This window comes from Mauremys reevesii, linkage group 6 (assembly GCF_016161935.1).
Source record: "Mauremys reevesii isolate NIE-2019 linkage group 6, ASM1616193v1, whole genome shotgun sequence".
In the NCBI taxonomy this organism is placed as follows: Eukaryota; Metazoa; Chordata; order Testudines; family Geoemydidae; genus Mauremys; species Mauremys reevesii.
Window position 1 is genome coordinate 44366063 of NC_052628.1, and position 17472 is coordinate 44383534.

The following is a 17472-nucleotide window of genomic DNA, read 5'->3' on the forward strand; positions in this document are numbered from 1 at the left end:
AGCAAGCCAATAATGAACACTTTTTAAAATCCCACAATCACAAGTGCTTAAAATAGTATACTTCTTTTATTTTATGGTAATACTGAGTGATGAACAAATATATGGCAGTTGAGAATTGGCTGAGCTCCTTAGCTGTTAATTTCCAAACTTTCTAACATTTGGGTGTTTTTGAATAGGTGTTTAGGATTATACACTAATGAAAAAGTCGCTGGAAGGGATTTTTTCTTGCCTTTATGAACAGCAAACCCTAAGAGAGAAAACTTTATTTTATCTAGACTGCTTTAGGTTTTTGGGGGGATTTTGGCAAAGCCCATACCTAACATCGTTAAACGTCCAATTCTGTCCATCAGAAGAGCAGATACAATATTCCCTGGTAACACAGCCAAAGTTCCCAGGAAATTAACAAAGTAAATCCAATAAGCACTGTAGTCATCATCAAAGGTAATCTGACATCCTGTCTTGTTGTGCTTAAATATGCAGTTTATAAATTCAGTGTCAATGAACTTATATTGCTCGAGATCTGTAGAAACAAGGGAAGTGTCAGCAAAAACAATATCAGATAACTCTTAACTCTATGAGAAGCATACGATTTAAAACATCCCAAGATTAGACACTCTGATTGACAAATAGGAGCTTTCATGCTGCTTTGCTTAGTATAATATGGCTAGTAACTGCTGTTACTTGTTGGTGTATATATATATATTTTATACACACACACACACACACACACACACACACTCTCCCCAGATGAATTCAGAGCTCATGAAAATAAGGGACTACGGCCTTGATCCAGCGAAGCACATAAATTGGTGCTTAAAGTTCCATATGTGCTTTGCTCGGCTGGAGGCTGATAATACAGCCTACCACCCGGCATACTAAAGATTTACAAACTTCCACCACATAGCATTGTCAATGTTCCTCAGTCTTGTTCAGCTACAGACCTGGGTCTCACTTGAACAGAGACTGTCAATCATGTCACCTTTTGGTGGGTTTGTGGTGAGGATGAATGTCCACTGGAAACTCAGATGAGACTCATTTTCTTTTGGGATCGAATGTATTAGTTTTCAATTGCAGTTCTATTCTAAAAAAGTGACTGCAAGAATGCTCTGGAATCACTGAGAGGCAATTAGGTTTTTCTAAGGGCTTGTCTATGCCCTCCAAAGGGGTGTAAATTTGAGGGTGCTGTAAGACCCCATGTAGACCCTGCTGATGGACTAGGAACCTTTTAGAGCATGTCAGCGGGGTCTACACAGGGCAGTTACTGCACTTACCAATTGACACCTGGTGCACATTGCCCCTCATGTAGAGAAGCCTTAAGTGCCAGCTCTGCAAACACAGCCTGAGGTGTGGGTTTTGTTTGTTTCCTTTTTAGTGAGACACAAATGAGGCCAGAGCATCAGTGACTGCTCCAGTTTCCACCTTGTTGTCCCACATGGCCATTTACTTCAAGGGCCCTCCATAGTAGCCCTGGACCATGTTAGGGATTTGAACATAGTTCTCCAGAGGTATAAAGCTAGTGTGCTCGCTCACTGGCATTTCCATTTGTTACGTTTTGAACCAGGAAGTGAACAAGCTATTAAATGCAGACAGTTTTCCCCCAGTGTCCTCCAAACTCGCTCTGGAAGATCAGACCCTGCATTTCCCCCTTTGTTTCTCTTACTGCTGTCAGCCTTGAGGTCCTGAGTCACACAGACTTTCCCTTCAGGCAAAGAGTGCTGGGCATTTTTACCTCAGACACCTACCAACACAGCTTGCAAGATAGCCATGTGGGAGAGCAATAAGAGCTGCTACATCCCCCAAATGTTAAGCCCAGTGAACCAGATTCTCATCTCATTTACATGGGATTCAATTGGACAAAATGGAGCTACTCTGGATTTACTACTGTGTAAATAAGATCAGGCCCTGCCCCATTGTCTCTGCAATATTCCCACCTCTTATTGGCCTAGGTAATGGAGGAAGGGAGGGAGGGGGAGAGAGAACGAAAGAGAGAAAGAAAGGGTATGAATTGTGAACTCAGATCCCCTCCCCTAAACATGGTAGCATATTGCATATCACTACTAGACAGGTATGCCAGCTCCGGCACTGATCTTTTTAAAACTCCCATTCAGCCAAGTCAGATATAAGCCTAATTAGAGCAATCACTATACAAGTAAACAAACTTTCTCTTATGCGTTCTGAAACTCCACAGAGACTTAAATTGGAGAGATTTAAAATTCACTCCCTGAATTAATAGTGGGCATGCGATCTTTTAAATGGGTGTGTTCCTTTACATTTATTTTTATTATTACTATTGCGCATGTTTATTACAGTAGTGCCTAAGGACCAACCAAGGGTGAGGTCCAATTGTGCTAGGCACTGGACAATCACAGTAGTAAACAGCCCCTTCCCAGAAGAGCTTGCAGTCTAAATAGACAAGACAGACACAGGGTGGGAGAAGGGGTTTAAACACAGCAGCACAATGTGTGCCAATGCAACGCAAATGCCTTGTTATTTCCACTTTTGTTTGTTTGTTTGTTAAAAGACAGATTTAGTTAGGAAAGGATCAGCTAAATGGAAAGAAAAGGGATGGGGAAAGGATACATTGAAGGGAAGGGAGGTGAGGGGGACAGGGCAGGAGAGAAGAGGGTAACTGGCAGCTGTGGAGTGAAACTGAGGTGAAGAGACTATGTGACAAGGGAAGGAAGAGGGCTGCAGCAAACAGCCAATCAGCACAGGGCAGAGAAAAATCTAGTCAAAACTATGGAAAACTTTCTGAACGTCCAAAGGTTCCTGCCTCACCCTGGCGCTGGAGTCTCTGTCTTGTATTTATATCTGTTGCTTTTACAGCTATTGCATTCCTGACAAGCAGCTTTGTGAAATAAGACCATGGTAGTTGGACAGTGATATGATTTTCCTTTCAGCATACCTGTGCTGGAGAAGTTGGTTTCCACAAAAGTACAGTTCCTGAAGTATGTGCTCACAGAAGTAATGTCCTCAAATAAGCAATTCTTAAAAAGGGAATCTTCAAAGGTTACTGATTTAAACTTCATCATAATAAACCTGCCCAATACAAATAATTTCCATCAGTCTGCCTTCATGCATCATGATTAGAGATTCAGCTGTGCAGTCTTACATGGATGCCATTCTCAGACGTCCCACGCCCACAAACATAATGCTTCTTGCAGAGTCAGAATGGCTGATTGCCTGATGCTGTGCAACCATTGTTGAATACATTGATTTCACAAAATGACATTCCCTCACAGCTGCTGGGCATACCCTTTTCATAGTTAATACAAGGATAAAATAGTTATCACCAATCTCTAATCAAAATGTAAAGAACCTCAGGACTCTGGTGTAATATACTTTTAAAAGCAATGTTAAATAGCATTTCACAAGTGCCACTGTATTCTTCGCTAAGGCTCCAGAAATCTGGCTTCTTGGAATAATTGATTAGTGGAGATGCTAACAGATTTTAAAGAACCTTTATTTCTACAGCCAGACAAAACCCTCTCCATCAGGTCAGGCTCAACATTTTGGTCCAGAATTTTAAAAAATGTTTACACAAAAATGCTGGAACACAGTCACAAATATTGCATGTGCAGATAATCTGCTAGATGTCTAAATGGAAATATGTTTATGCTGCTACTGTGTACAATTGTAATTATTGTGCACAGAAATTATGCACATGCATTTTTGTGCACACGATTCTAAAATTGCCTCTTTCTAGTTCCTAGCTCTTCTTACTTTCTGGCCCCTCCTTCTTACTGACTCTCAGATAACTAATACCATAGCCTTTTGACCTATTTAATTAATTTTAAAAAGTAAAGGAAACCATACATAATATAAAAACATTAGACTCAATATTCTTAGGCCAAGTCTACACAACAAACTTTTTGCCAACATAGCTATGTTGGTCAGGGGTGTGATGAGGTGTGATTTGTGACCAACATAGCTGGGTCGGCAAAAGCCCTTTGTGTAGAATCATTTATACCAGCAAAACTGCACTTCTGGCAGTTTAGATTTTTTTGGGGGGAATGGGAGGTGGTGGAATAAGCTATACTGGCAAAAACAGTTTTGCAAGCATAAGCTGCATCCACCCTAGGATCACTTTGCCAGTATAGTTATACCAGCAAAGCCTTCTAAATCTTAGTCTAGCTAAAATTTCTACTAAACAAACTTCTCATGTCTTATACTAAACAACTTATTTAAGTTTTAGGCCAAAGAGCAATTTTCTTCTTGGGGTAGAAAGTAGGAGTAGGAGTTGGGGGGTGGAAGAACATCAAACAAGTTTATTGTGAGGTAGATAAAAATGGTGGGAATTAAACTCTCTCACAGATAAAATTGCTAGAATCACATTTTTTGCAGGAAGAGGGGACCCAAAATTCTATTTTGATTTTCATAGGTTACTGGCTAATGACTTCGCTGCTAGTATTGGACAGGAAAATGATGCCTTCGGTCTATTCATTAATTAACAACTGTACCTTTTCTCATCTGTGACAGACTTGGATTAAAATCTGTCAAATTCAGTGTCAACCCATTATCCTTTTTCACAACACCACCATGCTTGGTCTTCCTGTTCAAAATATTGTCTCAATTGTTGAAAAGGGAAACAAAGAGCAACAGGACTAACCAATTGAAACAGAAGAGCCAGACTGTGTCCCCTGCATGCATACTGCCAGATGTGTCTTTTGCACTTTGGACAGGAAACATGTTTTGAAACAAAATGAAAAAGAAAATCCAGCTGCTATAAAACTGGTGTAGATTGTTGAGATGGTTTGAATTCAGATCCAACCAGATTTAGAAAGTTAGAACGCTGAATAGTGTTGGAAACATGTTCTGATTAAGAGAGATTATGAAAAAAGGAGCAGAGGTGGCAAAGAGAAAAAAATCCACACACACAAAAAAAATCTACTAACTGCCCCCATGAAAATAGTGAATCTCTTTTTGGAGGGAACGAACGCAAAAGTTTACACTCCTGGGGAAAAATGGCTCAAGCAGTTCACCAGTGTCAAAGTTTGCATACTTGATAGATTCAGGGCAGATTTGGAAGCCACAGTATTTTTACAAGCATTTTTATTTGGACGTGATCTGCAGTACCTGGTCTGGCAGAGTGCACAGCAACTGAAATTTACTGAATGATAATAAAGGGCTCCACTTTTTTAGACAGCATCCATCTCCTGAAATGGAACTAAATTTGGAAGGCAGATGCTAATTTAAAATGAAATAGGCTAGTCATAATTTTCAATTGCTCTGCATTGAACAAAACTTTAAATTGTTTCCAAATTCAAATTCTTATTGAAAAAAGAAGCCTTCTTATATTACCAAAACCATTAATATAATACACTTAAATGTAATTTTATTATATAATTAACAACTATTTAGTACCACAGGGCTTAGACCTTAATATACTTTATATTATATACATATGTATTGTAGACAGAGACCAGACACTTAGAACAACTCTGTGACCATAGAGTGATTAAACACAATTGGGTTGCTTTGATGTCTTTATATAAGTAAGTCATTTAGAATTGTGCTCTGTAAAATTCTAGCTAGTGCCTTTAGACTTCTGGACCCAATTTAAAAATAAAAGGACATTGCTCATCTGGATTTTTACTTTTTACAACAGTTCATACTTTCTATCAAATGCCTCTTGTATTGATCTTTTCAACTATTTTTTCCCCTTTTAAGATGTCATCCTGTAAGGAGCTCAGTGTTTCTGAAGCTCAGCATTTTGCCAGAAGAGACCCTAAGTGAGTACCAAGAAAGGAAAAAAAAAGTAAAAAGGAACAGAAGAAAAACCACCCTGTCTCCCACCATTAGAGATACATCTCCTGCATCCTCACATGCCACACACATTGGGTCTGAAAATCTGAGTCCCCTGGTGAAAGTAAGTACCAATAATGTGTAATCCAGCAAAAGGGATCTAGCTACATGGACCCATAACCCATGTACAGTCCCCATCTACTTCCACTAGAGTGCAGGATCAAGCACCAAGGAGATAAGAACAAAATGACTCTTCCAAAAATTAAATGTAAACAAACCCAACCCAACCAACCTATTCACGGTCAACACTGAAAAACATTAGTGTATTAAGAGCTTGTCTACACAGTGAAGCAAAGTACTCTAAAAGGGGGCAGTGAGAGCTCAGAAAGCACTCTAAAAGGGGGCAGTGAGAATCAGAATGCTTTACAAATCATGTCCCTCTACCATTTTACCATATAGACAAGCCCTTAGGCAGAAACTTAAAATGTTAGTGAAATTAATGATATTTTCTTAACCAAAATCTTTCTAGACCTGTCATTGATGTATGATCCATTGATGTGAATCTGATTTTCCAATGTGAAGTTGAAGTTGAAATCTACAAGTCTCTCTCCGTTAAAACGTTTCACTTTGGATGCATATTCGTCCGATTGCAGATATTTAATGACATCAGGGAACCAGACGGACAACCCATAGTAGCTGTGAAAAGCAGAAGCATTCAGTCACAAAGCTCACCTTAATGTCAGAAGTATGTACAGACTAGAGAGACAACCTACAGCATCCAACTACTTAAAGCAGATAACTAGATCTGCAGAAACACTTCTACTTCTACCTGAATTTTAGATTTTTAAGCATCAAGCATAAGAATGCTTTTAGGATGAAATGCATTTTGCTTGCATAAAGTCAGAATACTGGGGTCTCTCACACTCTTCATCTGTGTGAGATGGGAGGAATAAATCCATCCTCCAATCAGGATCAGAGCTCAGGGGTGCACCATAGACCTCCTACAACTGCTCGTTTAACCTGTTGTGCTTTCAAGGTTGTTAGGGCCACTGGAACTGTGTGGTCACCTATCCATTATTTGATTCACACTGTAATCGTTCCCTATGCCAGACTATGCAGGGCCAGCAGAAACACCAACAGTGGGATGCAGGGAGAGTGGAGACCCTCGGTTCAGATGTTCTGCTCATGCTGTGCAGTCCCAACACAGAGTTTAAGTGGCTGGAGAATCTTGCCCAAGCTCTCTTCACTACAGTGAATGTCACTGTGAAGTTTAAACTCTTTAGTTAGGGATTGGGCCCCAGCAAATTTACACTGCATAATGATTACAATGGTCTGAGAATTATCCTTAGCCCTGAGAGGGACACGATTGCTATAGAAATTCCCAAACCAAAGTAAGCTGGTGTATCACTTACTCTAGTGTTAAGGTCTCAAAAAATGTTATCTGGAATCAGGGGACAACTGGCTGGAAGCTGGAGTGGGTCAGAGTGGAGTGCGGGTTGGGGCACTCTGTATAGTGGGAAGTTGCAAAGGAGATAAGGAGATGTTGTTGTGGAAGGGATCCTGAAATAGAGGCGGCAGAGAGCACTTTTTGAAGGTGGAGGAAAGCTAAGGAACTAAAAATGAGTTTTACTCTCCTTCAGTTCCTCAGTGTACTTCAATGAGGATAAATTTAGCACAACAATAATTAATTATGATTAAAAAATACAAGAAAAGTTCATTTTCTGACAGTTCAATTTAAATCTATATAGAACGACAGTCATTAGGTTAAGAAGGAAGCAAATAAGTGAATTACTGTAGCATCTGTTCACCTATAAAACATGTGCATGGAACAATAAGCCATAATAATAATAATAATAATAATAATATTGAGGATTTATATAATGCTTTACATCTTCCAAGTGCTTACAAACTCTGACCCTTAATCCGTTTTTTTCTCACGGGAAATCTCTTTTTATTCAAGAAGATAGTGTGCTGGGCCTATATATTCAGAAGTGACAAGTGATCTGGAGTTCCTCAGTTTTTGGTCACACAACTCAACACCTTGAAGAGTCCTGAAAGTCAGAACCCTTTAAGGTGCCAGCTGGGAAACCAAAAATGGAGTAACCCCAAAATATGATGTTTTATTTAAAAGGTAATGTAGTAAGTATTGTCAATAAGAAAAGAAAATCACAATGGCAAAACAGATTTGCATTCTGCATGACTGGCAGCATTAAAATTCATCTGTATTTCAAGATTTACAGGCTAACCACGGAAAATTCATAAAGAATCCAAGTCAATCATACCCAAAAGACAGTGTGAACCATACAGCTGTAAGTTTGATTGTATTGTCCTTGACTGGATAGTTGAAACATCTCATAAATGTTAACCAAATCTGTAAAATATGGGAAAATACATTTAAAAATAAACAGTGTTTTAGACAATTAAGTTATAGAGGCCTGACTTCTGTTCTCTGCTTCATCAGTGCAGCAGCAAGCAAGGGGCATCACATTACAGCTCTTTGATTCTCAGGCCAGACCTGAACGCTGGTGTAGGTAAAAGCAGGTATTGCCAAACTCCATTTATCACTCACCTTTGATGGTCTCCCCTGCACTGAATCCACTGTGGTTACTTCTAACATTCTTAATCCCTATATAGCTTCAAACAATCACTGTTTAAAAACAAAACGATCAGAAATATTTCCATCTTTCCCGCCAAAATTATACTGTTCTGAGTGGATGACAGGCAATATTCTGCCCTGAAATACTGACACTTTCAAGGTCTGATATGTCATGACCCATCACATCTAGAACTTGGTGCTTTACACAAATGGGAAGGAGCTGGGACTGCCTTTATCTCAGAAGGTTTACAGCAGAGCTGGTTGGAAAATGGGGTTTTCCACGACATCTCCCACGATACACCACCGTCTCCCTTCCTGGAGAGGCTTCACAAACTGTTAATAATGTGGCCATCCCAAACCTTAAATGTATAGAACCTTTTCATCATCATATGTTCCCCTGACCCAATATCACACTTGTTTTTCCAGTATATATTAAACAGTGCTTGAGACATAGTCCCATATTATTGTTAGGAATGACTCATAAGGGTCTGGACTGCCCTTTTCCTTATGGAGGATGGACCCATCATCTCTATGATGCTCAGTTCTCTCCCACTGTCCTGCGAAACTGAAATCTTGTGATTGTTCCTGAAGCCAGGTGTCATATTCAGTGTACAGCACACCAGCTGTCCACATCAGGTCATCCAATCACTCCCATTTCTGGGCACTAATGATGGCTCTCTTGTTACCATATACACAAACTACAGCTTGGATTTTATTACTTACCCCATATAGCTCTGTGTGGATTCTAACAAAACACCTTCTGTACCAGGTTCCTGTGTCGCTCTGAATTTCTATGAGCTCATCTATCTGTTTGGGAGTTTTGATTCTGTTAACCTGTAAATGGAAACAGGGCAGCATTGTCTTGAACTGTTAAAATGCAATTAAAGAGGACTTGAAAGTTTAAATAAGCTCCATAAGTTAAAGATGGGCAGACAGTTAGGGGCAGATTGTCAAAAAGATAGAAGTGTAAAGTCTTCACTGGAAATTAACAACTACAAATATCCTATTTGCAAATGCAATATAGTTTACATGCCCAAATCAGGTGTGCTATTGCACACACTTTTGCTCTTGGACCTGCATATTCAAACACTAGTTTCCGTGCAAACAAACTAGGTCAACTTTGCAGCTGCTTTAACAGAGAGTTGCCAAAAATGTGGGCCTTAAGGTGCTATTGTAGGTAAGAGCATAACAAGCAGAAATACCCAATTTCTTACAAACTGAATGAAGTATGAGATAATTTGCCATATATGCCATGCTGTCCTATTTGAAATATATCTAAGGTACGTATTTGGGGGAAAACAACGGGGAGGAATATGTTGCTAATCAACAAACAAACTGCACAATAACACTTTGGTGCTGAGAAGGGCATGCCTTGGGCCCATCAGGGATAAAATGTTAATGAAACCCTTCTTCACTATTATAGCATTAAAGAGGTGAGTGTGGTCCAGGGTTATGTGTTCAGTTATTGCTGGGTTACTTTCACTGTGACAAACGCCATTAAAAGTCTTTTAAATTATTTATTAGAGATACCAAAAAAGAAGGAAAATAGTTAAAGCTTTTGAAATATAAAGTATTAGGTACAGCTTTGATTTTAACAATATCCTTTACTCCTTTTCCCTTTAGCTGTGAGGAGCTTTTATAGGGATTCCCCACCTTTCTCTCCTGCTGCTTCACCATCTTTAGATGGTATTAAAAATGTTTATTAAATGTCCTTTTTAGGAAAAGAGAACGTTAGTTGAAATGGGCTGAAGCTGTTGTTGAAGTCCAGTCCCGTTTTCTTTAAGACAAAACCAAACGCACAAAAGGGAAGCAAAACAACAGCAAAGACAGAAAATGCAGCTTGTGTGTCTGGTGCTGACTCTCACTTGCAGCCTTGCCACCAGAGAAACACAGACATAGTACATGGCCTTATCAGCTACTCTGACACCTGGCAAATTTGTACCAGTGCTGGGCTGTTTAAAGTTGTGATTTTAACTGCCTGTCTCAGTGGTCCCCAATGTGGTGCCCGCGGGCGCCATGGCACTCGCCGGGGCATCTATGTGAGCCTGCGTACTGTCCGGCAGACAAGCATCCACCAAAATGCCACCGAGAAGCATCATCATCCAGAGGTGTCGCCGCTGAAATGCCGCTGTTTTTCGGCAGTGATGCCTCTGGATGCTGCTGCTTGTCGATGGCATTTCGGCGGTGACGCCTATTGACACTGCTGCTTCTCAGCAGCATTTCAGCGGATGATCGTCCGCCAGCTATGGTGGCTCGTTGACCTGCCAGATGAAAAAGGTTGGGGACCACTGGCCTGTCTGGAGACAGGCTCACAGCAATGTGGCAAAAGGTGGAGTTGTCTTGGCCAGCTCAGCCAGACTTTTTTTAGACAAAAGACAAATAGAAAGATAAGAAATAAGGTATGGAAGAAAAATGCCATGGGAGGAGGGATAACAGCAGGAACTCAAGGATCACACTCCAGATATTATATGGGATTTAGCTGAAAGCAGTGGAGGTGGCAACATCATCTGTTTCCTTTTCATTTGCCCAGTTTGGTCAGGATCAGGAGAACAAAGGCCCAATGGTGTCATGATACATAATGTCTCCAGAAACAGAGAGGGTGGTGGCCAATGATGATAAAGCTTGCTCCTTTCAGTCCACCCCCACAACCCCAGATATACAGGCCCTGAGCACCATTTTGCTGGGCTCAAGGTAAATTCCTAACACGGGTCCCCATCTCACCCCACACTGACACTAATGAAAGAAAAATTTATATTTGTTCTGAAATGGCATAGCTAGGCCTCATCACTTTACGACTCTACTTTTCCAGTGCAAAAGCACAAAGGACCTCACTAAAGTCAATGTTTTCCTATGAGTTCACACTCAATAGGCAAAACAGCAAGATGACTTAAGCGTTCCTGTGCCATTGTAGATCTGCAGTTTTTGATGATATCTAGGTACGAACCATGCTCACCGAAACTGACTAAATATTATTTAGTCAAACTCAAAGATCCACAATTTAGCCTGAATTTTTTTTTTTGGTGATGGGCTTGTGGCCCTCTGGCTGGGTTCCTTGGACCAGTTTTGGCCCTGGTAAAGTGTATCCATTTCCCCCCTTTTACTTGGGGCTTGGAGATATACAATGTCCTGGAAGAGGCAGCAGCCTCATTCCATTAACTAATCAAAGCACACTTCAGTGATTTTTACTTTCAATTCATTGCCATGCCAACCAGTGACTTTACCAGGAACTTTGAAGAGTCTAATGTCACAGGTCTTTTAATCTAATCTAAACAATCCAATTTGGACCCATCTACTTGTCTCCAACTTTTCCTGACCTTCATAAAGAATTTTGTGGAACAGGCCATTATTTTTTTTTTAACCTTGGACAACTTAGTGTACAGGCCTCTGCACCACAACACTTGCATAAAATAGCTGTAACTGATAGACACAAACTGGCAGACTGCTGGATAGATTCATTTCTGATCAACAGCCAATGTGCAGGGCTTACAGTAAAGAAAGTTTGTTCTCCCCCCACACCTCCCTTAAAATAGAGGAATGGAAGATAACCTGCCCAAACATAGCTCATCATAGGCTTCAAAGTAGTAGCTCATTGTTTTATTCAGTATGACTTTATCTGCACTCTTTACCAGCACTGTTGAAATGTTTCTTGTTTAGAGCCTGTAACAGGATGGCACCCACCTCTTGCGAGTGCCCTCTTGGCCGAGTGCATGTGCATGCCCTCTCTAATATTGTGGTTAAGTCTTCAGTAACTCACCCCTCCGGTCGAGTCACACAGTCTGAACATGAAACACAACTCCCTTCCGGGGCAAGCAGTTGTAATGGGGGCCTATCCCAGTACCCCTCGGTTGGCCTCTCGCTTCCTGTAGCCCTCCCAGGCTCAGGTCCTGGCCCTGGTATCGAGCCATACCTCCAGGGATCCCTCCTTGGAGGCAATGTCTTTGCCACCTCTGGGCCAGCTTGGTTACTAAACAGTTCAGGTCTCCTTCTGGAGAGTTGTATTCCCAGTTCAACATCCATGCCACTTCCCCAGCAGCAAATGGGAGAAACCAGACCTGCCCACTACTCCAGGTCCCAGCCCTACAAATAGCAACCACTCGCCATGTCCCTTTAACTAAACTGCGCTGCTGGTACGATTTCCTGGGCCATTTCCCCTTGGCCCCAGCACTTTTGCTCTCACTGTCAGGCTGAAGTCTTTGAGCTTCTCTACTCCCCTGCTCCCTTCAGCAGCTGCTCGGTCCATGATCCTGTAGCTCCCTCAGCCAGCCAGGAACACCACCCTTACTCCTTCAGCTCCAGACTACAACTGCCCTCACCTCTGTCCTGCAGCTCCTTTTATATGGGCCTGCTGTGTCCAGACTGGCTGCTCCCTGCAGCCTCTCTCTGATTGGCTGCGTCCCATGCAACCTCTCTAGGCCACTTGGAGGACTCACCTCTACTTCTTCTTTCTGGGATGAGGTGTGGTAGGATCATGAGGCCTCCAAGGAGGGGGCCTCAGGGCCTGGTAGACCCTGTCACAGAGCTCTTTTTAGCTACTAATCTGCATTGGATACAGCCCAAAATCTCATCCTTTTAAATCAGATTCTGGTAGCAAAATAGAAATGTTCCTAATATAGATAACTATGATTTTGGTTAGAGCTGGAGAACTTGTTTTTGCAGAATTAACTCTACACCTAATAGAATATACAAGATGCTCCTCAACAATGACAACAAAATACAATTTGATAATATACTGAAAGAAATAACAAAATCCCTTTCTGACTAAAATTATTAAAATGCTCAGCTGAATAAATAAAAAGATTTGAAGAAACAAGAATACTAAGTTATCCAATTTTATGTCTTTTATCTGTAAAAATTTGTGACTATAATGAGAGAGCTGCAAGACTGGAGTTATTCTAAGTGGGAGATTTTCTGTTGGGTAGGTGTAGAAAAAAATATTTTGAAGCAAGTCTAGTTTCCAGGGTATGAAATATGGGAAAGACAAAAAAAACATGCCAAGAATAGCTGCATATTTGAGTGAAAAGGCAACTTCTGTATTCCACAGATGACTAGAAGTACATAGTGCCTCAAATTTTACAAACTAATGAAACACTGTAAAGGAAAATTCACCAAGAAAAAATGCTCAATTAACATAAATGCCATATGAATTGACTGAGGGGGAAGAATTTTGGTTGTAGTGGATTGGAAGATTTTTTTACATGGATATCGATCCAAGGCAACTTAATGTATGCTTTTTTAAAAGCCCTAGTTCAGGAAGGTAAACACGTACTTAAATTTTAAGCATGTGAGTAGTCCTGGGGCCTTCAATGAGACTTACTCATATACTTGAAGTTAGGCATGTGACTAATTGTGAATCATGGCCTAAGAACGTAACTGCCTAGAGGTATAAATATTTGCAGTGTTGTAGCCGTGTTTGTCCCAGGATTTGACAGGGAAAAGGTGGGTGAAGTAGTATCCTTTATTGGACAAACTTCTATTGGAGGAAAGGACAAACTTTCAAGCTTCACAGAGCTCTTCTTCATGTCTTCTAGAGCAGTGGGGTGCGCAAGAGGATTCTTGGGGGGTGTGCGGCAGGAGGAGCGTTTTTTTTTTTTTTGCGCTTTGGCAGTTCAGATGGAAGTCTGAGCAGCTTTTTTTTTTTTTTTTTTTTTGCGCTTTGCTTCGTCAGTTTGTGCGGGAGTCTGAGCGTTTTTTTTTTTTTTTGCTTCATCAAAAATGGTAGAGCCGGCGCAGCACAGGGTGCGTGCTCAATTTTTTTTTACTGATAGGGGTGTGCGACCGAAAAAGTTTGGAGACAACCGTTCTAGAGGTATAAATAGGCACTTCCTGATACCTCTAAATAAATAAATAATGTGGTAGTAACTAAAATGTGCTAAGCACCACACACCTATTTCCAAAAGAGGACTCAAATTGCACCTGCAAAAATTGCCTACGAAAATTATGGGCTTGATTCTCCACTCATTGATATCAGTTTTACACCAGTGTAACTCCACTGAGTTCTACTGATAGCATAGGCTGTTGTAGCAATACATTTGTTAGTGGACAGCAACAAGTTTTTTCTTGCCTGTGCAACAGGAACAATACTGTATTAATTAGTCATTTTTTGAATTAGAGGAATACAGAGAAATGTTAGACAAGCCAAAATGTCAAACCTGGGTAATTTTTAATGACCTGTAATTTAAAAATAGTTGAACTGATTTTCTTGAATCTGTGCAGAAAAGTTCTTTAGCCTTCCAACATTCAGGCCATATCAGTTTTGCTCACCAGAACTCTGGGTGCTTAAAAATAAAACAGAACCTGCTAGTAGCTTTAACGATGGAAAGACTATTCTTTATCCATAATTTAATCTGCTTCTAAAGTGCTTATCTCCATGATATCTAGGTACTCTTTTTTAGGTTTTACTATGGCCTCCATTACCAAAATATCTCATGGCCTTTTATCCTCACAACACTCTGTGATGTAGGGAAGGATTATTATCCCCATTTTAAAGATGGGGGATTGGGGCACAGAGAGACTAAAAGTGACTTCCTCAAGGTCACACAAGGACTCAACCCAGGTTTCTTAGGTCCCAAGTGAGTGCCCTAATCACTGACCCATTCTTGCTTTCTAACACGGGTCACAGAGAACAGTGGGATCCAATCAGTGAGGACAGACCATTCTACATGTTGCTCTTTAGTTTAATCACTGGCTTCTATTTTGAAGTCAGTGATAGTAAGGACTGATTGGTTTGTCCCTTCCATGTTAAAATTAAGGGGTTTTCTGTCCAAAGCATTATGGTCTGCTGTTTATCCCAGTCAGTGCAATTTCCCAATAATATTACATGGTGTCTTTCATAGTTTTAATTGGGACAGATTTTAAGAATGGACGTCAAGGCTTTGTCTACACTACAAGCTGGGGTGTGATAGCTCTCAACAAGTTAGCACGAGTATAAATAGCAGTGTAGCCAGGGTAGCATGAGTAGCGGCAGCTAAGGCCTGGTCTTAGCCATGTTAAATACACACCCACCTGAAACTGGTGCGTACTTACTCAGCCTGGCCAAGCCTCTGCTGCTGCTATTCATGCTACCATGGCTACACTGCTATTTACACCTCTGCTAGCTAGCATGAGTATGTGTACACAAGCAGAGTGATCACAACTCAGCTCTAGACAGGCCATTTGTTTGGTTTAAAGCCAGACAGTCCTCTTTTTGAGTGTCCGTACTCAGATAAAACCGGATGTGGTTTTGTCCAGTATTAGACAAGGGACACCGTTCTGAAGAGTCATGCTGTTCTGCCCCTGCTGGTGTGAGCTTGCACGCACTGCGAGTGTGAGGTTACACTGGCAGGGTCACAGCCGTGTTATTCCTGGAAGTACCAACATGTCTGCTATTCTGGGAATGTGTGAGTGGCCACCCTACCCAGCTCCTAGTGTAGACATAGCCTAAGTGTATTCCCATCCCAGTTCAATTTGTCTCCTTCTCATTTTGGTTTGATAACCATATCTAAAGGTGAAGCCTTAATCATACTGGAAACAAGTGTAAATATTACTGGCAGATGACAAGTGGCTTCTGGACAATATGACATCATATAATTAGGAAAATGTATAAAAAACCACTCAAATTAAATAATTAAGAAAAAGGAAAATCACCTGAATTTAATAGAAGTTACATCTGCTGCAGGATCAGAAAACATGCTAACTACCAAAGGATCTATATCTTTTTGATATAATCATTAACACAGACGTCAAACAAAAGATGACAAATTATCAAGGCTGGATGACTGGATGAAGCTATGAAGTTTAAGAATACCAGCTGAGTAAATAGTTGGATAACAATTCATAATAGCCAAGTCTAATTTAAATTGAAAAAAATTAAAGACAAAAAAGCAAATTACACAAAAATTATTTGCATGTGTGCCTAATATGATAAGATGCTAACATAGTCCAATGAGGAAACTGTAATAAACTAACATTCTAATAGTGTTAGCATCCTATTCGGTTAATATTGTATTAGGAAAACACAAACCTACATTAGGGAACCACTTTGATGCATAACCTTGATGTACAATACAATGGTTCTAATCCTTTAATACTTTGGTATTGGAGTCAAGTTTTCTCATCACTAACAGCAGCAGCACTGAAAAATCCCAACGCCCTGGTGTTTTGCCTCTTATCCATGCAATGGGAAAGTGGAGGTTTAATCATATTAAAAGTTGACAAAATATTTACAAAATTTAAAAACACAGAGTTTAGTTTTAATAATTTTTTCCAGTATTTTATTTCAATAATTAATGTAGAACAGTGGTTCCCAAACTAAGAACCTGTGAACCGCTTTCACTAAAATGTCAAGTCTCGCAAACCCCCTTCTAAAAATGAATATTTCCAGGGATTTTCTCCTTTACCTGAGCATAAATTATAAAAGCAGTGATCTTAGAAATAACAAAAATGTTTTTATGACATGCTTATTACACACTTAAATTATTAATTATTTAGCCTTACAGTATTTTATTACATTATGAAAACAGTAACGCTCTTCCAAGATCTCACTTTTGTAGCTTGTATCTTTTTGAATAAGCCTGTTATATAAGACAAGGCTCCTATGTTTCATCCAGGAGTATCAGATGTGAAACAGCATGAAGGTATTTAAGAAGCCAACTCAAAGAGTTCCTCGTACACAAGCATTCAGGTCTCGGGCAGTCCAGGCAAACAACGGATGTTACAAGAAAGCTTAAACTTATTCTTAAAATTATTATGAACAATACTAGCTGCCTATTTAATTTAAAAAACAGCAAAAAATATTCACCTCCCTTTCTATTTCTTATAAGGAGTCTTGAAGTTTAAATCTCCTCAGTGTGATAGGCTTGGTTTGATCTGCTTAGCTCCTGGAAGTCCAGGGGCTCCAGGCTGCTGGCCCCATACTGCCTGGGGTCCCTAGAGACAGCTCTGTCCGCCATTAGGGAGATCAGCTTGGTGATTAATACTCACTGTGAAGACTTTTTCAGGCTGCCCACGAGCTCGCATGTTAGTGTCATGAATTTGCTTGAGAATCATCCAAGCTTCATCGTGTTTTCCAACCTATAAAATTTGACCAAATTACGGAAAAGATTTATGTTAATACTTCTTAAATAATATTAGTACCTCGTGCTGTGATACTATGG

General features: G+C 40.3%; 1 protein-coding gene across 1 annotated transcript in view; it reads right to left on the minus strand.

Moving 5' to 3' along the window:
* SV2C (synaptic vesicle glycoprotein 2C) overlaps window positions 1-17472 on the minus strand; it is a 295255-nt gene that overhangs the window by 19971 nt on the left and 257812 nt on the right. The window contains exons 9-14 of the mRNA XM_039544576.1: window positions 17300-17389; window positions 9065-9175; window positions 8028-8116; window positions 6277-6441; window positions 2906-3039; window positions 317-520 (exon numbers count right to left, since the gene is read on the minus strand). Coding sequence (XP_039400510.1) covers window positions 317-520; window positions 2906-3039; window positions 6277-6441; window positions 8028-8116; window positions 9065-9175; window positions 17300-17389 — 793 coding nt within the window. The remainder of the gene's footprint in view (window positions 1-316; window positions 521-2905; window positions 3040-6276; window positions 6442-8027; window positions 8117-9064; window positions 9176-17299; window positions 17390-17472) is intronic.